The sequence below is a fragment of the Vicugna pacos genome, chromosome 21, assembly GCF_048564905.1.
Source record: "Vicugna pacos chromosome 21, VicPac4, whole genome shotgun sequence".
Classification (NCBI taxonomy): domain Eukaryota; kingdom Metazoa; phylum Chordata; class Mammalia; order Artiodactyla; family Camelidae; genus Vicugna; species Vicugna pacos.
Genome location: NC_133007.1, coordinates 8,711,273 through 8,734,055, shown reverse-complemented (window position 1 = coordinate 8,734,055; position 22,783 = coordinate 8,711,273). Strand labels below are relative to the sequence as shown.

The window sequence follows — 22,783 nt, the reverse complement described above, 5'->3', positions numbered from 1 at the left end:
TCTCTTTGGTAAGCTGCAAAATGGTCAGAATTCTTGGAATATAATTTGCAAGAGGAAAAGTGATAGCTGGCAAGGGCTGAATAATCGCTTTGAAGGCCATGCTAAGGAATTTGGACTTTATTCTGGAAATGATTTGGACCATGGATAGGTATTTAATAGGGCTATGACATCATCACATTTGCTTCTTAGAAAAGTAACTCTGTTGATCATGTGGAAAATTGAGTCAAAGGGATTGAAAGGAAATAGAAGAGTCACATTACTGCAGTGGAACAGCTAAGGGATGATGGAGGGACAGTGAGTTTACAAACACAGTTTAATGCCCTGAGGCAGGGATGTTCTATCACTATTAAGTTGGAAAAACTCGATTAAGACTCTAGGGTAAGAAAATGTTAAGACATGGCTCTACCTGCTACTTGAATTTTATTTCATATTCTGTTAATTTCATGATAGAAAAAGATTAGAAATCTTTTTTTTGGGGGGGGGGTGGAAATACCAGAATATGCTGTCACTCTTCTACCTTCCACCCACACTGTCACGAAGAATATAACTCCTACGCTTGGAGTTTTGTGCCGAACAATTTAGAATTCCTTGAAACAAGGAGTTTAAGGAATTTCCTGCTAAAATTATTTTAAAAAAGCTGTTTTAAACCTTAATCAACTAATCACGGGGGTGTTTATTGCTGTGTTAATAAGATCAATTAGGAGGGTTCTATAAGGATTTACACTGAATCCTTAGCTAGGCTCTGTTGGAATGTGGGAGGATTATATTAGTCTGGTATCACTCATGTATTCAGTGTGTGGGATCTTTTAATGCTCTCTCTTAACTCTGCATGTTTCCCGTCAGAAATGGGAAAAAGTCTGCTTGGGGACTGTACATGGGAAGAGGGTTAAATACACCGATTACCAATCTGGGAAATGTAGCAGAAGGGTAGGCCTGGGCGGAGTGCTGGAAAGAGAAGTCTGCCAGGAGTATCACCTTGAGAAGTGACTCATTGAGTCAGTAAATTGCTTCATGCAAATTGTGCCAAACAGACTTTGCTTCTGTGTTAGGAAATATGCTTCCCTGCCTGGATGCCAGGAGAGGCCCCAGCTGGCTTGGCACCAGCCCGGTTCAAAGAGGGCGTAGGAGGCCATTTGAATTCCACTTTGCTTGCGAGAGATAAGCCCAAGTAAGCCAGAGATGAAGGAGTTGAGGGAAATGGTAGCGAAGACAATCAGGAACCCTTCTGAGGTGCAGCCAGTATAAAAATACAAAGGAAAGCTGAATTTGTGAGTTTCTTCCTTTTAGCAATAACAAGCCATTTAGGGGTCCCTTTTTCTTCATTCAGACTACTTTTTGTATTTGGAATTTTAAAAGCTAGTTGCTAGTGTATAGGCAGCAATGTAATAATACAATTTCAAAATATTTTTCTTGCTTTTGGAAAGCAGTTTTTACACTCAGATATATTGATGAAAATAGCAGTTAGGCTTTCTGAGAACAGCGAAAATCAACTGTTATTTATCCTGAGGTAAACTACCCATGGCATATTTCATTCAGAACCACGTTCAAGTTATTCAGCAGATACATAACGTGCCCCCGTATGTGAATTCACTGTGTTAGGAGTTACAAAGAATAAGACACAATTCTTTCCTCTCTGCCCAATACCACATTTAGTTGTGGGAATAAGACAAACCATTTAAAAACGGCATTTGATAAATAGCACAAGTAAACTGGATAGAATAAAAGAAAGAACTCCGTTTATTCTGAAGGACTATAATCTGTGTCATTAAGATGCTGTTGGCAATGGGCAGTTACCAAAGGAAGCTTAAGAAAGGAAGGGGATCAAAGTTATGTGTGATGAATATTAATCTGTAGGATGTATTGGAGGAGGGAAAGATAGGAAGGAGACCAATTAACAGACTACTAGTCCTCTGATCTGAACACTTGAATGGTTTCCCAGTGCTTCCTGAATTATGCATGGCCTGGTATTAAAGCCCTCCCGTGTGGTTATAATATGCCTGGGTGTTCTACCCCACTGCTCCCCCTTACGAGGCTCTGGCTAAACTGGCCTACTCCCTGTTCCAAATAAAGTAAAAACAACAACAACCAAAAGCCTGTGTGCTTACCAACCTCTGGGCTGATGTTATGTTTTTTCCTTTGCCCAAAATGGCCCCCGTCTCTACCTATCAAATATTCATTTATTCATTTGTGAGTTAGAACTATTCTAAGGTTTGGGGGTTGACTGCTGAGATATAAGCTGTTGAGTTACATGGAATTAGTTGCACAAATAAATAATTATAATTCCGTATAAGTATAGTGACAGAGAAAGCTCTGTTATTGGAGGAACCTCAGGGAGGTGCACTTCACCTTCCCTTAGGGGATTGATAGAAGGGAGGATTCCTGGAAGAGGAAGCGCCTGTCCTAAGCCTGAGGATGAGTAAGAGTTTACCTGGCAGGTATAGAATAGAAAAGAAAGTGAGGGAAAATGTTTCAGGCTGAGAGAACACATTAAGCAAAGGCACTGAGCTACAACATAGGGGATATATTAGGGAAATGCAAGCAATTTGGTGTTCCTAGAATATGAAGTCTGAAGCTGGATGCTCATCAGTGGCCTGATTCGGGGAAATCCTGGTATAACATACCAATAGGGATCCTGCATTTACTGTGTAAGAGAGTAGTTGTAAAACACTTTTAGCAGGCTTCTTCCTTTGTAGAAGGCTTGCGCAGAAGTCCTGTACAACAGGCAGACTCCAGATGATGCTCAGGTTGGAGCAGAGAGATACCCTCCTCGTCACAGACTTCCACGTACAAACGTACCATCACTGCTTTGAAAACCACTGCAAAGGAGAGCAGCTGAAGGGCTGTAAGCCTCAGGATGATACAATCATAACAGCAATTTGGAAATGCGCTGGTAACTATGTAAAGGATAGATTTAAGGGGCAGAATGTCACCATTGAAGAGGCCGTGTTAGTAGTTTGGGTAAAAGACCATAAGAGGCTTTTGGCACCAGCTATGATGGAGTAACTGGTACAAGACTAGCCTTCCTGTTGCAAACAGTGTAAGGCTGGACTGAAAAAAAAAAAGGGTATATAGCAGCTATTTTCAGGCATTGGACAATGGGCAGCCAAAGACCGTGACAGCCGCCATTCCCCCTGAGGAAAGAGAGGACGCAGCAAGAGGCATAGCACAAGGCAAAAGAGGTTAAAACAGAAAGAAAAAAATTTTTTCTCTCATGCTACAGAACTTGGACAATGTATAGTTTTTAAAGGATAATTCAGTATAAACAAGTAAATGTGAACTAGTAAACTAAATTAGGGCCATCAGAATGGACAAAATTGCTTTTCTCAAATTGACTTTTCTGAAACTGATTTTCTTCAGTTGTATAGTGAAATTTGTAAACTCCAGCTTAGTTCACTTGAAGATACTTGAAATATTATCCCTCTAACTTTCAAGAAGTATATCAATATCTTTAAAAGAATAATTTATGTAAAAAGCAACTGATGGTGTCATAAAAGCAAATGATTCTTAAGAAACACAAATTTAGGAAACCATAAGTAAAACAAAAAGACAACCTACGGAATGGGAGAAAATTTTTGCAGATGAAACCAACAAAGGCTCGATCTCCAGAATATATAAGCAGCTCATACAACTTAATAAGAAACAACCAAACAACCCAGTCCAAAAATGGGCAAAAGACCTAAACAAGCAATTCTCCAAGGAAGGCATACAAATGATCGATAGGCACATGAAAAATGCTCAATATCACTAATTATCAGAGAAATGCAAATCAAAACTACAATGAGGTATCACCTCATACCAGTCAGAATGGCCATCATTCAAAAATTCACAAATGACATGCTGGAGAGGCTGTGGAGGAAGGGGAACCCTCGTACACCCTGGTGGGAATGCAGTTTGGTGCAGCCACTGTGGAAAACAGTATGGAGATTCCTCAGAAGATTAGGAATAGACTTACCCTATAACCCAGGAATCCCACTCCTGGGCATATATCCAGAAGGAACCCTACTTCAAAATGACACCTGCACCCCGATGTTCATAGCAGCACTATTTACAATAGCCAAGACATGGAAACAGCCTAAATGTCCATCAACAGATGACTAGATAAAGAAGATGTGATATATTTATACAATGGAATACTCAGCCATAAAAACTGACAACATAACGCCATTTGCAACAACATGGATGTTCCTGGAGAATGTCATTCTAAGTGAAGTAAGCCAGAAAGAGAAAGAAAAATACCATATGAGATCGCTCAAATGTGGAATCTAAAAAAAAAGAAAAAACAAACAAAGCAAAAATACAAAACAGAAATAGACTCATAGACATAGAATACAAACTAGTGGTTGCCAAGAGGGCAGAGGGTGGGAAGGGATAGACTGGGATTTCAAAATTGTAGAATAGATAAACAAGATTATATGTATGCACAGGGAAATATATACAAGATCTTATGGTAGCTCACAGAGAAAGAAATGTGACAATGAATATATATATGTTCATGTATAACTGAAAAATTATGCTTTATACTGGAATTTGACACAACATTGTAAAATAATTATAAATCAATAAAAATGTTAAAAAAATAAATAAATTAATTAAAAAAAAAAAAGAAACGCAAGTTTAGAATAAAAGTGAACACTATTAAACACCTTAAATTCTGAGTCAGGGATAAAGGGCCCTGAACTTTAAGTGTGATACTTTGAATAAAACCTTTAATCATATTTTAAGTTTCAACAGTGGGAAATGAAGCATCTACGTTAGAACTTTGAGAATATAATTGTGAGTGAAGTTTAGGCCCAAATAAGAATTTGATATATTTTATTTATTTATTTTCTTAGATACGGTAGAGGCAAAGTATATGATAATAGAAGCCATTTCTTACTGTTTTTCCTGGATGTGGCCTTTGTAAATTTCTACAGAAAAGATCACATGCCATAACTTCCTAAAATATCAAAAATAACTCCTGTTTTCTATGTGGCTTAGGCCTTTATTATTTCAGGCAATAGGCTTTTTTTTTTTTAAATAAGAACTATTACAAAAATAGTTAGGTTTACTTATGTTCATCTGTTTGTTCAAAGATCCAAACTGTTTCTTCCCCCAGATTTACCCCCAGTCTTTCCTAATGCAGGTGGAGGATTCATTTTTACATTTCTTATTGGGAGGGAGTTATTTAACCTCTTGGTGTTACTCTTTTAATTATTTAAGTAGAGATCATTTCCATCCTGAAGAGGGTGGACGACTTAGGTTACCCTCTGTGAAGTTTTGTGTTACAGAGAGCTTTGGGGAGGTTCGTGTCTTTAGTGATGCTGTTATCTGGTATTCACCCCTCCCCCCCTTTTTTTTAGAATTTTACTTTTCTTAATTCTGCCATTTGATTTCTCAATGTTCAAGCAATAACCATAGCTATGGGGATGAGGAAATGGGGACTTTTTAGTCCTATAAAGAATGTGAAATTTCCAGTCCATGAATTCATTAGAATTTTTCTTCAGAGTCTCCCTAACACAGAGTTTTCCTCGCTATCATCCCTTTGACCCTAGACATAAGAGTTGGATTACTGAGACAAAGCAGAAAGCATATACACTTAGGTCCGTGTCCACCCCAGTTTTGCTGGATCAGTTGATGTGATATGTGCCCATTATAATCATATGGAGAAATAAATTACTCCTCATCTGTACAAAGGGGATAATAATAATGGCTCCCTGATAATTTCACACATTGTTAAATTCCTTTGCCTTGCACCTGGTAAGAACTTACTTAATGCTTGTCATTATTGAAATTTGTTAAAATTTCTATATTGGAGCCATAAGAAGTTAGAGACTAACATGATTAATTGTTACCAAGTTGGTTGTCTGGACCTGCGTTGGGGTCCTAGCCCAAGCAGAGACCCCTAGTCTCTGCCAGGGAGGTTCTTTTTCCGCTCTGATTTTCACAGCCAGCAACGAACTGATGCTGAGGCTGGAACAGCACTTTGTTTTTTTAATTGAAGTTTTGTTTTGCATGTATTTAGCACAAGCTTTATTCAATGGCCAAAGAATGGAGGAGCAGGTAGTTCATAAATCAACTTCTCCACCCAATTCCGGTAGAGACACCATTTATGTAGGAGGATGAAGGTAAAAGGAAGGGAATTGGAAAGAGTGGGAGGAATATTCATGCATTATCAGAGAACAGGGGGATGGTTTGGGCCTGGAACTGATGCAGCTCTCCTTTCCAGTCCCTGTATGGGCTTGTCTGGTTATTGCCATGGCAACCACCAACTGTCATGGTGCTGGTGGGTGTGTCATTTAGTATGCTAATGTATTACAATTAGTGTATAATGATGCTCATGGTCTATGGGGGGTCAGATCCTCTGACATCTTGGGCTTAGTTGTTTCTAACTGGTTCTTGGTTTTTTTCTCTTTGTAGCTTTCTCCTGAAACCTAGATAAGAGTAATTGGTTATTATTCAAGGGAAGGGCAGGGTGTGATCCTGGTGGGCGATGTCTCTCGGTTGCACTTCTCTACAATGGTAACGAGTCCATAAGCTGTAAAATAGCAGCAGTGGAGATATTTTGTATCGTTCACAGTTCTCGTTCCACATATACAAAGAGAAAAAAATTGTACCAGAAAAAAATATTTTTAGGATTTCAAAAACTAATCTCACTTTTGGAAGAAAATATGCCATTTTATGTCAATATCTATACAAATTTTGACTGAAAATATATTTTATTAACTGTGTCTAAGTGCTTAATTCTAAAATCGAAGAAAATTTGGGTGATTTTACTACTTTTATCTAACAAACCTTCCTTTAAGAGAATTTTGGAGCAAAAAAATCTTTGTGGTCAGCTTTTATTTCCGCTTACCTTATTGAACATTGGGCAGGACTGGGGTTTATGAACCAGTTTCTGATGTAGAAGACTCTTATTTGTGTGAGTGTTTTGTTTTGTTTTCCGAGCTCCCTAAGTAGGTAAACACCTGGATGTGATTGGGCACATACGTCATGTCAGCTAATTTACATACTCACCTTTCCTGTCCTTTCAGTTTTCTTTTTAAAGAAAGGCCTCCTGAAAAGGGATTGCTAATACTTTTAACCATTGTATATCCTTTGTTTCTACATTTCTTCTGTTTGGCTCTGATGGTTAAAAACTCCTACCTTCATTAACTGAAAACGTTATTCAGTCAGAAGGTAGTAATGGTGCTATTGAGTTTCATCTCCTTTTTGGTTAACTAGATACCCGTGGAGGGCGGACAGGAGCAGCAGACGGATTCCACCAAAGGACGATGCTTGAGGAGAACTGTCAGTGTCCCTTCCGAGGGTCAGTTTCCTGAGTACCCACCAGAGGGCGCCGCTAAACTGGGTAAGCTAATATATGAAAGGAAAGGAATTGCTGGTTTTTATCTGGTATTTATGGACTTGTTATTGAGTGTTACAATAAAACAAAACATCCTGCATTTACTGCTAAGTAAGTGCTTTAAAATATGTATGTGTACCAAGAGTTAGAGGTCAGTAGTGAGTTTTATTCTTTATAACCAAATGGCAGCAAAGTTATTTTACAGAGATAAAATTTATCTGAGCACTGGTAAGGTTACCCTGCAGTCCTCGGTAAGTTGGATGATGCGCTATTTCTGAATTTACTGCTTGGCTTTAAATTTTGAAAGAGCGTTAGGTGTCTTGCTGAAGCACTGAGATTCACCGGGGAGCCAGTTTGAGATGGGAACTTAGTATTTGGTGGTTTGTGCCCTGTTCACACAGCTACTGATGTTGTCTTGTATAATGTAATGTCAGATCAGGCTAGTTTAGCTGAGCTAGTTTTATATGGCCCATGTAAGTTATACTCGGGAGTGGGTGACGGAAGGGAGACATCAGAAGGACCCCCTTGAGTTGTTATGCACTAAAGAAATTAATGTCAGTATGAAAGCAGCTCTTTCCCTGTTTCCTACCTACCAAATGACCTTATTTGGTATTCTGCATGCTTATCAATGGATATTTAGATAATTAGGCCAGTCAGGTAGTTTTAAGGAATGTAATTAAGATTCAGTAAAAAAAAAAAAAAGAATTTGAAAAGTAGGAGTTGCTTTGGTGTTTTCCGTTGTGGTATTATTTGTTTAGCGAACTTAGACATTTAGTCATAGACACTTAGTCGATAGATAAAACAGAATCATTTATTGTCTCTGTGTTGGCTAATATGGATACTTCTGTAATCTTGTTGTATTTTTGAAAATCAGGGTTTTGATTTTTTGTTTTTGCCTTTTTCTTCATTTTTTTTTTCATTTTCTAAATGGAACTCAGAGTCTTAGCCACAATTTGAATCCTTTAGTTCTCTTTTTATCCTGTGACATTGGTTGCTTTTCTAGAAATTAGTCAGGTTAGCAAACACTTTTCTCTAACGAGTCATACTGGGAAAAATCAAATTTGTCTCTCATCCTATTTCTACTGTACTTCTTTAGCATGTGTTGAAACCAGTTTAGGTGTGACTAAAATTATATTGCAAACCTGTCTGGGTGTAACCATTTTATAGCCTGTTTGTATTTCGCTTACAAGTTCTATGTGACTTGGACTGGCTCAGAGTCTCCTTGTTTCAACTCCTTTGCTGTCATTATTTGTAGTGTTATGTTGATGACTGTCTTTGCCACTTCTCTAGGAACCTTTGATTAATCACACTTTGACCCACACAAGTCAGCTGATTTTGAGGAAGTGTAATTATAGTCTGAATAATTATTACGGTTTTCCGGAAGAGAGCTATAGGTAGTAAATTGTGAAACATCCCCAACAGTCCAGGTACAGGTTCCAAAGACAAACTGAGATGAGGTGGCCGCGCTGTGTAGTCCAGAGTCAGCCCTCCACCTCTGTCCTTGACAACACGTCTGGCAGCCACCTTGGCTCATGACAGCCCTCAGGCATATTTGGAGTGGGTGTCCTGCATTAGCACTGAAAGCTGTCACTTATAAATATTAAAGGGGAAAGACTACTTTTAGAGCCGTTTTTTCTTACATGCCAATCTGATGTTGAACTAGATAATTATTCTGTTCTGTTTTCATTTCCCAGTGATTTGTCTTCAGGCAAAATTCCTGCTGTCAGATATTTAATTGGGTAATTGCTATATATGTAACATTTTATGCCAGTCCGTAAGAATGAAAAGAAATAGAAGATGAGATTTCTGCCTTTAGAAAATTCTTATGTAGTTCGGAAGATAGATTATTGATGACTGTTCATATTACACAATATTATTGTTGTATATTGTGTGGCTTTTATTGATTTTTAACTTTTTAAAAAACATTCATTTATACAGCAAATAACTATTGAATGGTAATTATGTGCCAGACATTGTTTTAGGCACTTGATGTATAGCAATGAAAAAAACTAGACCAAAACCGCCCCCTTGGTGGAGTTCACATTCTGTTGAGTAGTGACAGACAATAAGCAAGAGTAATAACTAAAATACATACTCTGCTAGATGGTGATAAGTGCAAAGACAAAAATAAAGTAGGGAGCAGGGGTAGGAAGTGTCGAGGAAGTATGTTAGCTGAGGTGACCAAGGGATGCTTCACTGTTAAGTGACATGTGACTAAAGACCTGATAAAAGTATGGGAATAAGACACGTGGATGCCTGTGAGGGAGGGGTTATACTCGGGAACAGCTCGTGTAAAGTAGGAACAGCATAGAGGCCAGTGAGGCTGGAGTGGGAAGAATGAGGGGGAGAGTAGATGGAGATGACGTCACTGAACTCTGGCCAGCAGACCATAAAGGTCGTACAGGTCATCGCAGGAACTTTGGGTTTTGCTCTATGAGATGGGGAGCCACTGACTTCTATCTTGAGAGTAGGGATGCAAGGATGGAAGTTGAGAAACCAATTAGGATACTATTGCAATAATTTAGACAAGAGATGATAGAACTTGGGCCATAATGTAGTGGTGGAAGGGCTAAGAAGTGATCACATTCTGGGTATATTGGAAGGTAGAGCCAATAAGTCAATTTGCTTGCTGGATTCAGTGTGGAAAGTGAGAAACAGAAGAGTGAAGAATTTTGGCTAGAGCAGCTGGAAGAAGGAAGTTGTTATTTTTTAAAGGAAGGAAGACTGGGAGAGGAAGCAAGTTTGACAGTAGGGCTGACCGGGAACTCAGTTTGCACATGTTAAGTTTGAGGATCTTATTAGATACACAAGTGGAAATAAGTGAGTGTAGAAATGGAGAGGTGCAGACCGACAGTACAGATTGCAGGCCTTTAGCAGACAGAGGATGTTTGAAGCCATGAGACTGAATGAAATCAGCCACGAAATGTGTTTAGGTAGAAGAGGAAAGTTCAAGACTAAGCCCTGAAACATTTGGAGGTTAGGAAGATGAGGCAAGGCAAGGGACGGACCAGAGAAGGATGAAAATCCAGAATTTGGTTTCCAAATAAGCAAGCCAAGTGTGTGTGGGGAAGCCCTTCTGTTTTGCTCGGTTTCTCCCTTTGCAAGGTCTGTGTTCTTTGTTCCTCTCCAGCAGAGGAACCCCACGGAGGTCGGATCAGTTTCTGCAGATGTAAAACCAGGGCATAGATTTTGATTTCAGGGCTGAGGCAGTCAGCTCTGGAGAAACACCCACTCATGAAAAACACACACCTTTTATTCTACCTCAGAGAAGTAGCACAGAAAGGAGCCCTGTGAATGTGAAGGATTTGTGAAGAGCTTCTGTTAGTGGCGCCAGCTTTACTGTACATCAGTGATTTCAAACTGGTGAAGACACTTGCAAGTTAAAAGGTGGGAAGGCCTGTCTTTTGTTTAACATGAGCAAGTTCACAGTGACAAGAAACCTAATAAATGTCAAGAGCTTAGGGGAATAAAGTGTGTTTGGGGAGGCAGAAGGGCTGGAGTGGGTAAGCACAGTGTGTACTTCTCACTCACTAGTTCTCAGGCTTTTGCATTCAGCAGTTTACAGATTACCCAGGATACTAAAATGTATTTTTACCCTGGCATTTGACACAGATTTTGATACAGCAAATTCTTTTCCACTGAAAATGGGATGCTTTCCTAAGGCACATGAACATCACGTCTAAAGCACCCATTTCCAGATTTAGAAGAACCTGGAAAAAGCTATTTTCCTCTGGTGATACTATCCAGATTTTAGTTTATTCATCAAAAAATAGATTTTTCAGATTTAACCTACAAAAAAGCATGATTTGCTGAATTATGAAAAGGAAATTACTTCTTCAGATCATAGGGTCTTTGCATGTAAACAATACAGGGACGTGTGTTCACTGGCCACATGAACTAGAACTACTAAAATTTCATTTTCAGTATAAATATAACCTACATGAATTCAACATTTAAAAAAAACCATCAGATACCTTTCAAGAATACTGTTAAATAGGGTGAAAGCTGAACAGTGGACAGCATTTTTGTGACACACAGGTTTATGGGAGAAAACGTGTCTCTAGTGCAGCTTGTTGTCTGCGGGGGACAGCACAAAGGTGGGTGGAGAACCCGGGTGGTTGCGTTTCTTTGACATTCCAGTAAAGTTCATGCTCTCGTGTCCAAGTGGACAAAGCAAAGTTGGAGCCTCAAGTGAGCAAGAATACTTGTTTGCAGGTGACATCAGAAACGTGATCATAAAGCTGGTTTAGTTAGAAAGTGTGAACATTCTTAAGTCCACACTTTCTCAATTCTTAAAGGGTTCACATTGAACTGGCAGATTCAAAACCAAATTTCTGGTAACTAACTCAAAGTTGCATCTTCAGGCCTCTGTTTTTTCATATTACGACAAAATCTTAAAATTACCTCATGGTCTTACTTAAGAATCTCTGGATTTTTAAAAAACTGGCTGTGATAAGTAAATTTGTTTCATTGTCATGGAGTCCTCAAAACCTAGAACCAATTGTTAAATATCCTTAAGATTGCAATTTCACATAGCATGCCTTTGACACAAGTTAGCAAGCCTTAGGAAAGAATGTATCAGAAGTCTTTTAGACTTTCAAAGTTAGCTATGCAGAAATTTCATGTTTATGTAAATAAAGAAGTCAAACAAAAAAATTTTAAGTAACACCACCAAAAGAGGAAATCAAATTGGAAAAACCTTGAGGAAGAGCCAACTTTGCACCTGTCTTCCTAAGTTTATTGGCCCAAGTGATAAAAATTTGAGGAAACTTTGAAGAAAATGAATATTAGAAAGCAAAATATACTCTCTAGGGCATTCATAAAATTATTGGAAAGGAGAATTCTTTTAATCAGAATTATTAGAGGATATTGATTATTCAAGTCTTAGCTTTAACTCTGACCTTCTCTGTTAAATTAGCCTGAGTTCTAACTTTATGTATAAACTAATGAGGACTCACTTTTTATTCCCAAGGCATTTACTATTAGGAGTTTCTAGATAATTTATGAAGTATTTTCAAGATGCTAGAATCATCTATAAAACTACGGGGTAGTAATGATTTTTCAGATAATAGATTTTAAAATGTTGGTTAATAATGACTGTGTGTGGTAGCATTCAGCATTTAGATTGGCTATTAAATTTTTATGTATAAAAGTATATGTGATATATATTGTTCACTGTATTTAAACTTTTTAGCTTGATGTAGTCCCATTTCTTTATTTTTGCTTTTGTTTCCTTTGCCTAAGGAGACAGAGCCAAAAAATACTACTAAGAAAAATGTCAAAGAGCATGGTGCCTGTGTTTCTTCTAAGAGTTTTATGGTTTTGGATCTTACTTTTAAATCTTTAATCTATTTTGAGTTTATTTTGTATGTGGTGTGAAAAAGTACCCCAGTTTGAATCTTTGGCATATAGCTGTCCTGACTTCCCAGCACCATTTTTTGAAGAGGCTGCAAATGGCATTAAATAAATAAATAATGCCGTTCTGGGGCTGCCGGCTGCTAGCAGGTGAGGCTGGTCCTGGTATGGCACTAAAGCCATCTTTATTTCACTCTTAGGAGCTAGATTTAGATTAGTAGTTAAAACTATTTTTTTTAAAGAGGAAATCAATTTTCAGTTCTAAGTCAAGGTGCCAAAGCATGATTTCTGCTAAATTATGAGTGAACCTTTAGATTCTTGATTTGCTGTTTTATCTTCCTCCCCATCCTCATCCTGGCCCGGTAGAGATTAATTCAGTTTTGTGAAAGGTGGGTCCAAGGTGCTTCCCATCTGGTTGTGCAAATTATGTGTTGCCCAGCAACTAAGGGTCCATGTCAGTTAATCGTCATTGTTGATTTGTCATTATTTCATAATATGTCCAGCAGGTGGCAGTAAAGTGTCTTAAATAAAGGATTCCTTTTCTGATTCAGTTAAGTCATTTGTATAGGCTATTGTCAGGGTTGCTGTAAATCCAGAAGACCTGGGAAGAAGAAATGAAGGAGGTCAGTATTTAGCTGTGGACCAGCTACTTGCTAAGTTTAGAAAGCTGTATCTTATGTGTTAATATTTAGGTTAATCTAACAAAATTTTAAACTTTTTTTTTAAACTTAAATAAAATTCGTTCTCTCCTTCAAGTTTACTATATACTTTTATAACAATCTGGAAGGTCAGGCTAGAATTTTCAGATTTTGTCCCATGTCACAAGAGGCCCCACAGACATACATGTGGACAGCCAGGCTGGTACATTCAAGCTCTGTCAGGTTGGTGCCCCCCAAACCCAAGTAGAGTCCTCTAAAATGTGATGCCCAGGTGAGGGGCCTCTCCTGACCAGTCCTAAGGCAATATTAATCTTAGCAAACCACTATGGTGGTTGGAGAATTGGGTGAGAATGATAATGAGTGGCAAAAACAGTCAGGAATGGTTTTTAGATTCACTAGGACTTCTGGGGAGGAACACAGTGGGCTGAACATAAGCATGTAATTGTGTTCCTTCCAGAAACCCCATTATAAGTATAGTAATGGGATATTCTTTTAAAGACGTGGTCCTTCAAGGATAAGGATAAGGAGAATGACAAAGAAGAAAGCAACCACAAAAAATAATCATACATAATAATAAGTTGAAGGCTGGAAACTAGATGGAGTATGGTGAATGACCTCGCTGACCTAAGAAAGCCAAATCTTAATCTGGCAATGAAGAAAGCCAAGAACCAACCTGATTTTTGCCGCAGAATCTTCAAATAGCTCGGGAATCGATGGCATCAGGAACACGGTGGGAGGTCCCTCGGTCTTCTCCTAGTCTGCAGACCACTGGACAGTTGCTCTTCCCATCCCCACCTCTACCCTGATACAAGACTGCAGGTTAATCCTCTAGGTGAAAAAAACTCACAGGTCTCTGGACTGGGGCACACTAGGCAAAATTGAGAGCACAGGGGACTTTACCAAATACAAGGGACTAGAATAAACACCTGCACACGGAATAATGAGACTCCTCCACCTGTCTCCCTCACTGGTCTTTATCCTTCAGGCAAGAGACCAGAAGAGTGCCATCGGGGTGTTAACTAGCCAAGGGAAGACCTAAGGATGCTGACATTCCCAAGACTAGCAGACACCGAGGGAGAGCCTCCAGCATGAAAGAGAAAGCCTAAGACAAATAAAACTAAAGGAAAAAGAACCTTGGAGGAACAGAGAGAGGCTGGGAGTAGAAAATTTTGAAAAAATCATTATCTTCAGAGAGAGAAAACATTACATACATGAGACAAGAACTGAATGAATGCTCTACAAAGGCAAAGAGCTGCTGTATATTTTAAAAAATGGTAACAGAAATAAAACTCAATAGAAGGTTTAGAAGATGGATTTTTAAAAAAGTTTCTTCTGTACAGCACAGGGAACTATATTCAATAGCTTGTAATAACCTTTAATGAAAAGGAATATGAAAACAAATATATGTATGTATATTCATGACTGGGACATTGTGCTGCACACCAGAAACTGACACATTGTAACTGATGGTACTTCAATTAAAAAAAAGAAAAGAAAAGAAAGGAAAAGAAAAGAAAAAAAGAAGGGTTAGAAGATGAAAATGAGGAAATACCCCAGAAAGTAGAGGAAAAAAATAATTAGAGTGTCAGTCTAGGAAGTCAAAACAGCGAGTTCCAGAAAAAGAAAAACAAGGAGAGGAAATCACTAGCAAAGTAATTTAAGAAAATGTCCCACAACTAAAGGGGTTACTAAGCACCTATGACAGGGCACACTTTGGGGAAATTTTCAGTTTATGTCTGGTGACAAAGGGGCCGTTTTACAAACTGCAAAAGGAAGGAAAAACGGGTTGCAAACTGAAGATCAGATATTAGAAGGGCTTCCTATCAGCAATATCAGAAGCTAGAAAACAATATGGAATGTCCTCAGACTAATGAAGAAATTCAGTGTAGAATTCTATACTTGTCTATAAGCCATTGATCGCACATGAAGATAAAATAAAGACATTTTCAGGCATGCAAGGTTAAACAAATCACCTCCAACACATCATTTCTCCTGAAGCTAATGGAATGTATTCTTCACCAAGAGTGAGCAGGATGTGGGCTGTATTACAGGAGATCCAACACAGGGGAGAGACAGGGGGAGCCCTCAGCAGTTCCACAGCCAGGTACCAGCCACAGAGTGAGGACAGCCATTTCAGACTGAAGCAGTCAGAAGGCTGTCGTGAAGGCTTCCACAGGGCGGCACAGTGAATAGAACTGAAACAACAGGACATGAATTTGGGATTGTATTAACAATGAGGACATAGAAACCTAAGTAAATGAATAATCAGACTGTGACTAAAGCCAGTTTCCATGCTTGATCAGTACCAGCGGTGACATCCTCTGAGACTCGAGGTGATAAGCAACATTGACAAATGACTTTATGATGAGAACCAGCTTCCTACCACTTTAGTATTGTAAGTGTTCAGTCCATAAAATGTACTCTATTTTAGAAGCTAGCTAGATAAGTTAAAACTAAACCAGCACACTTGAGTCATTCCCAGTTACGCCCTCTTTCACAGATTCAGTTAACATCCTTCTCCAGTAACAGACACATTTTAAGGTTTTACTCTATTAACTGGTTCTAGAACTGACTGTAAAAGTGACGGTGCTCTAGGGCTATCTCAGTTCTTCTTCAGCCTTTTCCAAAAAGCACTTTATTTGCGCTCACTAGCTAATAAAGTGTTTCTGTAGCCCGAAGTCTGGCTTCATCTGTCACTGAAATTTCTTCCATCAGAGATGTGATAAGTTCGAGAACTGCTGTCCTCTTCATCCTCTAACTCTGTTCCGAGTTAGTGGTAGTGACTTCCCTCCCCTCTTTGGAGCTCCCCGTTCCTGACCTGGGTGACTGTCCTGCTATCGGTTGTCCTTCTCCCGCGCTGTGCCTCCTTCACTGTTCCCCTCTCTGTGAGCGCAGGTGTGCAGGTGTCTGAAGGTCTAACCCTTACTCTTCTTTGCTTGCTTTGTCCTTTCTCTGTAGATGACCTCACCTATTTTCATGTTTCCAAGTATCACCTTGATGCCACTAACTTTTCAGTCTTTGTTTCTGGCTTTAGTTTCTCAGTTCCAGACCTGAATCCCCAAATGGTCAACTGAACACCTCTACCAGAATGGTCGAAACTAAAGCTGTTATCTTTGGGTAGTTCCCTTCTTCATCCCCCCACCCCCTCACGTGACTGCTGCTTCTGTTAATAAGACCATTGTCCTTCTAGTCCTCCTAACATGATTTGACTCAGTTGTTTTTGCCTAAATATCATTGTAGCTACCCATCTGTTTCTTCTTGTCTCTATTTTCTTCCTTCTCTGTTACTCTTTTCACTGATTGTTTGACATTATTGCCTTAAAAGTCACATCCATTCTTTGATTAGGAAGCTTCACTATCATTATTTCACTGGTGAGGATACAAATATTGTATCAGAGTCTGAGATGCAGGGTAGCAGGACTTGTCTTGTGAGCCTCTCTCCAGTACCTCTGGTTTTTAGTATTTAATAAACTGACTTGAGCAAGGAAAACAAAGTCACATTACTTTACTTGTTTAAACACTTTGACTGGATCTCCGTTATCTATAGCTAAAATCCAGATATGCAGTGACATTGACGGGCCCTGTCTTCTGACCCACACTTGGCTCTCTGATGTCATCTTTCTTTACCTGCCGCAGGGACTCTCATTCCCCCGGGCATCCTCATACGTGGGCTTTGACAGTCGGGCCATCTACCTGGATTGTCTAGCTCTGTTCTCTCACTCCACCCCTCACCCTCCGTCTATGATAATCCTGTTTGTCCTGAGGCCCAGTCAGATATCACCTTTGGCAATTGTTTCCTTCATTTCACTAATCAGATTTCGAAACATTTATCTTTGATAAACAGCTTTTTTTTTTTTTACCTCTCATACTGAATGCAGGTCCTTAGCTTTTATCAAGTTGTTGGTATGTGTCTTTACCAGACTGGAACCTCTTAGTGGCCAGAACTGCTGTCCTGACCTCGTTTTTGCCACAGCAACTAGCAGGTTGTCACGTGCATCTTTGCAGGTTGAGTGAGTGACTGATTGTTGAGCACGTGATTGATGTGGGACACAGTAGAGAAGCCCTTGCTTGACTTTTTCAGGTGAGGCACTTCCAAGTGAAGAATAATCTTAGATGTGGGAAGTTGTTTTTTTTTTTGTTTGTTTGTTTGTTTTTTTTGCCGCTGCAGGGAAAACCACATCCACTTCAGAGAAATATTTTAGGAACAAAATTAGAGAATTATTATCATTGTGTGGCCACAAAGACTGTAAACTGTTATTACAGTTACCAGTGTTGGTTCTGGTAAGTGCCTAGTTGCTGTGTGCCACTGTCCAAGTTACTAGGTCACAGCATCCAGTGTGCCTGGTTGCGAATGTCAGATCTGAAGTCTTAGACGGCTGCTGCCTGATTCAGTAACCACAGTTGTGTTAGTGAGTGTGGCATCTGTGCTTTACTTCTAAGATTTTGTTAGTAGTAAATAGCTTTTAGTAAATATTTTCTTGTTCCTATACAGAATGGTAAGGGAAAAAATAAGTTCTTTTAATGAAAGAAAGTGATCTTTTATTTTTTTTTATTTTCATTTGTTTTTGCTGCATTTCAGGTTGATAGCATCATTTGGCGTTTAGGTTAAGAGATTAATTAGTATATCACAATCACAAGAGCAGATTTGGCAATTATTTCACAGAATAAGGAGTTTACTGCTGCAGGAAAGGAACTGCATGTTGGTGACCGAAACTCTCCATTCTCTCTGGAAGGGCTGCCTTTATCAGAGGCAGCCGTGGGGCAGTGGAAATGGCACAGGCTTTGAAGTTGCCTTAACTGGATTCAGATTCTCATCATTAACTCTCAGGGTCAACTTCCTTATCTGATGAGATTTTTATTATGATTTGAAAGAAGAATGCAAGACCAACAACATAAATTTTGATTTGAGACAACCTTCAGTTCTCTCAGACTCTTAAGTAACCATGGAACCAGTGAGATAATAGAGTAAGTGTTATGTTTCTCATTTTGCTTGGACAGCTTTAAATCAACCCAGTAAAAAAAAATGTGAGGTGTGATGTCTTAGGAAGCATCCTGTCTCTGTATCTCATGACTTTACTCATGTTGTTTCCATTTTCACTTGCACAGTTTGGCAAATTCCTTTCTTCTAAAGTACAGTCATAATTCACCATCCTGTTATGTAACTTGAGGTAGAAAGATGGGGGTGGAGTTGTTTATAATACATCTTAAGATTTATTTTTGAGACTTGATCTAGGTTCTTGGCTGCCAAAGAACCTTTTCCAAAAGGAAGAATATATGATTCAGATAAGTTGAGCAAAATTGTGTAAACATTGCTAAACATTGCTTACATCAGTTGTGTGTGCGCGGCCTCTCTCTCTTTCTCCCCCCTCCCTTTTGGAGGGGCAGGGGAGGTGGGGCAGCAGAATTGGCTAAGCTATTTACCAAAGCCTTTTTAGTTTATATTTCAAACAGGAGGATTTATAAACCAGGCTGGTGGAAAATCTAGTTGAGTTTGTGTTCAAAACAGACTGGATGGAGCTGCCTCCAGGGAGGAGGCTGTTGTGTTAAGGACCTTGTAGGCACTCACCTGCCATCTCATTTCTCTAGTGACGTTACTCAAGAAAGGAAGCGCCCAAGCTTCTCATGAAGCTGCTGTGTTTGCTGGGTTGTTCTGATGACTTGCTTCTCTCTGAAATGTGCAGCCTGTTTCCTTTCTGTTGTCTTCAGAAATTTGTGCATTAAATTTTTTTTTCCCATTTTGACTGATACTTATTATATCACAGCAGGAAATTCCCATCCATCTCATTTTTTTCCTTCTGCTTGCAAAATAATGTTTGGTTTGCCTGTCCTTGGCATGGTGTTTCTAACTCTAGAGAGTAGAGAGTAATAGGAAAAATCCAAGGTAGAAAAGAGTGAAAAGAAGATGAATTCATAGGATAAGAGAGAAGTAAAAGAAACTGAATTAGAAAGGACTGTAATAAAAATTATTACTTTATCTCAGTTCATTTCTTCAACTTAAAGGCCTTTGGGTTTTTTTCTCTCTGACTTTAATCAGGGTAGTGCCATCAAAGAGTCAACAACATATTTAAATGAAGCTTTTGTGATTAAGGTTTAAAAGTAGGAATTGCAGGGAAGTATTCAGATGTATGTGTTAGGAACTAGAGGAGCTAGGGAGGAGGGCCAGTGAAATAATACATTGGGAGTGACTGAAAATAAGAAAGGAAAATATATTTAAAAGCAGAATATCATTAGCAGTGTGCATAACAGATACAAATAGCTGTGGGAATAGCCACTAAAATCTAGAATGTTCCACAGTGATAAGTGAGCCTCCCAAAAAAGAAACCGCATGCAAAATAGGAGTGAGGAGAAAATTTAGCCTCTTCTAATAATGTTTGACCTCAGTGATGTAGCATAGGGTTATTGGTAAAGATGAGCTTCTATAAATAAATGTGTTTCTTCGGTTAGTAAATTAGAATGATACTCAAATTTTCACAAGCTTTCCTGAGGCTTAGCAATGAATTTTACTGCTCTGTTGTATTTATGCCTAAGTAATACATTTCATTGTAGTGCTTGTCTTAGTCACTTCTTGCTGCTGGAATAGAGTGCATGGACTGGTTGGTTTAAACAGCAAGCAGATTTGATGTCTGCTAAGGGTCCTCTTCTGGGTTACAGACTGCCAACTTCTTCTATCCTCATATGATGGGGAGAGGGCATGGGAGCTCTCTGGGGTCCCTTTTACAAGGGCACCAATCCTATTCATGAGAGCTCCACCCTCATCACCTAATGACATCCTAAAGGCCCCACCCCCTAATACCACCTCATGGGAGTTAGGAATTCAACACATGAATTTTGGAGGGACACCAGCATTTAGTCCATTGCAGTACTGTCGCCACGCCATCTTATAAATACTGTTAAGACCCTTACTGCAGGACCAGTTTGATGTAATGATAATGTCCAGGCGAACTGAATAATGTCATTCTAACGAACATTTCTTCTCTATTTTGAATGAAACTTAAAAATTGCCAAACTCTTTTTAAAATTTAAGTATTTGTATATATCCAGGTTGCTGTCATTGAGACCTCTTAATAGTTTTGCAAAAGCACGCTATTATTCTAGTATCTGTTTACATTAGAAGGTGGATTCTTGAGGCTAGTAAGTCTTCTTAAATTAGAAACTAGATGTCAGAAAACTATTAAAATACCATGGAGACTGTAATTAATAGCATCATAATTTGTTTTTTAATCTGAAGACATAACAGGCAGGAGGATAGATAACCTGACAGATTCTTGTAGCTGCAAAAACAGCAAAGAAAGTCCAATGAGAGTATCCAGTACAAAATCCAGCAGGAAGAACAAAGTGTATACCGGCGTAGTGGATTGAGGGTGGTCTTCAGAAAGATATGTCCACGGCCTAATCTTCAGAACCTGTGGATGTGACTTCATGTGGGACAAGGGTCTTTGCAGAAGTAATTAAATGAAGGATGTCTAGATGAGACCATCCTGGATTATCTGGAGGTGTTCTAAATACAATGACAAGTGTCCTTATAAGAGAGAGAAGAGAGGAAGACACAGGCGCAGAGGAGAAAGCTTTGTGGAGCAAAAGCAAGGATTGGAGTTATGTAGACACGAGCCAAAAAAGTGCCCGAAGCTACCAGAAGCTGGAAGAAGCAAGGAAGGATTCTCCCCTTTGGACTTTGGAAGGAGTGCAGCTTTGCCTACACCTTGACTTTTGAACATGTGGTCTCCAGAAAGCCGTGAGAGATAATCTTCTGTTGTTCTTAAGCCCCTCAGTTCGCGATAATTTGGTCTAGCATCCCTGGGAAATGAATACACTTGGTTATTTATTTTTTTTCTGATAAATTCTTGGATAATTAGTGTGCTGTGTAAGCTTTATCTCACCTCCTGTCATTTTTTTTTAGATACGGTTCTATGAAATGGTTAATTTTAAGTGTGAGTCTCTGATTCACATATTCAGAAATCTGTTGCATTTCTATACACTAACAGCAAAATATCAGAAAGAGACATTAAGGAAATGATCTCATTTACCATCACATCAAAAAGAATAAAATACCTGGGAATAAATCTCCCTAAGGAGGCAAATAACCTGTACTCCGAAAACCATAAGGCACTGACGAAAGAAACAGGGGGGAAGATATACTGTGTTCTTGGGCTGGAAGAACCAGTATTGTTACAATGGCCACACTACCCAAGGTAGTCTCCAGACTCAGTGCAATCCTGTCAAATTACCAGTGGCATTTTTCACAGAACTAGAACAATAATTAAAAAATTTATATGGAAACACAAAAGATTCTGTTTCTTCCTGTTTCTTGGTATCACTGATTGCCCCCTCAGTTTTCTCTCTTTATATTTTTGGAGTTAAAGTAAAGAATAGTTACAAATGTGAAGAAGCAAGAAGTGTGACCAGGTAGACATAACGAAGATGAAACAGTGAAAGAGGTGCTGTGCTATCCTTGTTTTGTAGATAAGAATACTGATGCCAGAGGAGTGGCAGAAGCGAATGCAAGCCCAAATATGTGTGACTTAAAATCCACTTTTTTGTGGTGCTTCCCCATCATTTTGTACAAATCGCAATTACTGATCAGCTATTTCTGGTTTAAAAATGACTTAAAATACTGACAGGCAGCTGTGGGAGCTTGTCTCTCTTCTCTTTCTCTTCCCAACTAGCTTTTGTTCCTGCTTCAAAGCCTTACAGAGTGACTGACTTAGCAAATTACCTTTCCTTATGGAGTTAATCTTTTTAATCATCATATACACTTAAAAATTGTTCCCGTTACGTCCACACAGTGTTCTGGCCTGTGCAAACAAAGCATTCAGAATAGTCAGCAGTGCAGACCAAAGCCTGTGTCTTCATGGAGCTTACGTTCTGATAGGAGCAGACTGACAAAAAGAAACAGCTCCACATTATGCCATGTGGTGATGAACACAATGGAGAAAAAGTGAGATCGGGTAAAGGGAGTGCTATGGGTAAGAAAGGGCCCAGGGAACATTACTCCATATGAGATGATCAGAGAAAAATCTCACAATTTAAGGGACATTTGGTGAAGACCTGAAGGAAAAGTTCCCAGAACTAAAGGTTATGAGTTTCTGGGTTAAATGAGTCTGTTAAGTGCTCAGCATAGTGAATAAATAAAGACCTATTTCGAAGCACATGTCCCGGAAATTTCAGAGCATCTGTGATGAGGAGAGCCTTCTAAAAGTTTTCAGGGATTTAAACTAAAACAGAAACAAAAATACAGCATGTAGGATTCGAATAAGAGTAGCATCTGACTTCTTTGAAAGCAGTGGTAGAAGCTAAGACCAGGGAGCAGTGCCCTTCAAGTTCCAAGTGAACGTGACTGAACTGAAATTAGACTCCAAGCTGAAGTAGCTGTCAGGTAACTGTCGGGGTAAATCAAAAGGGAGAAGAAGACAAAGGCAATCCCCGGAATATTGGTGAAGAGGGGAGTCACA

The 22,783-nt window shown here is 39.1% G+C and overlaps 1 protein-coding gene and 1 long non-coding RNA gene across 5 annotated transcripts in view; one reads left to right on the top strand and one right to left on the bottom strand.

Moving 5' to 3' along the window:
• RASAL2 (RAS protein activator like 2) overlaps positions 1–22,783 on the top strand; it is a 297,751-nt gene that overhangs the window by 156,695 nt on the left and 118,273 nt on the right. For all 4 annotated transcript variants that reach the window (XM_031688793.2, XM_031688792.2, XM_072946046.1 and 1 more), the window contains exon 3: positions 7,201–7,327. In XM_031688793.2, coding sequence (XP_031544653.1) covers positions 7,201–7,327 — 127 coding nt within the window. The remainder of the gene's footprint in view (positions 1–7,200; positions 7,328–22,783) is intronic.
• Positions 12,138–16,410, bottom strand: LOC140687938 (uncharacterized). The gene is made up of 4 exons (XR_012062567.1): positions 16,154–16,410; positions 15,309–15,530; positions 14,009–14,132; positions 12,138–13,277 (listed from the first exon to the last, which is right to left on the bottom strand). It is a non-coding gene; the product is annotated as an uncharacterized lncRNA (long non-coding RNA).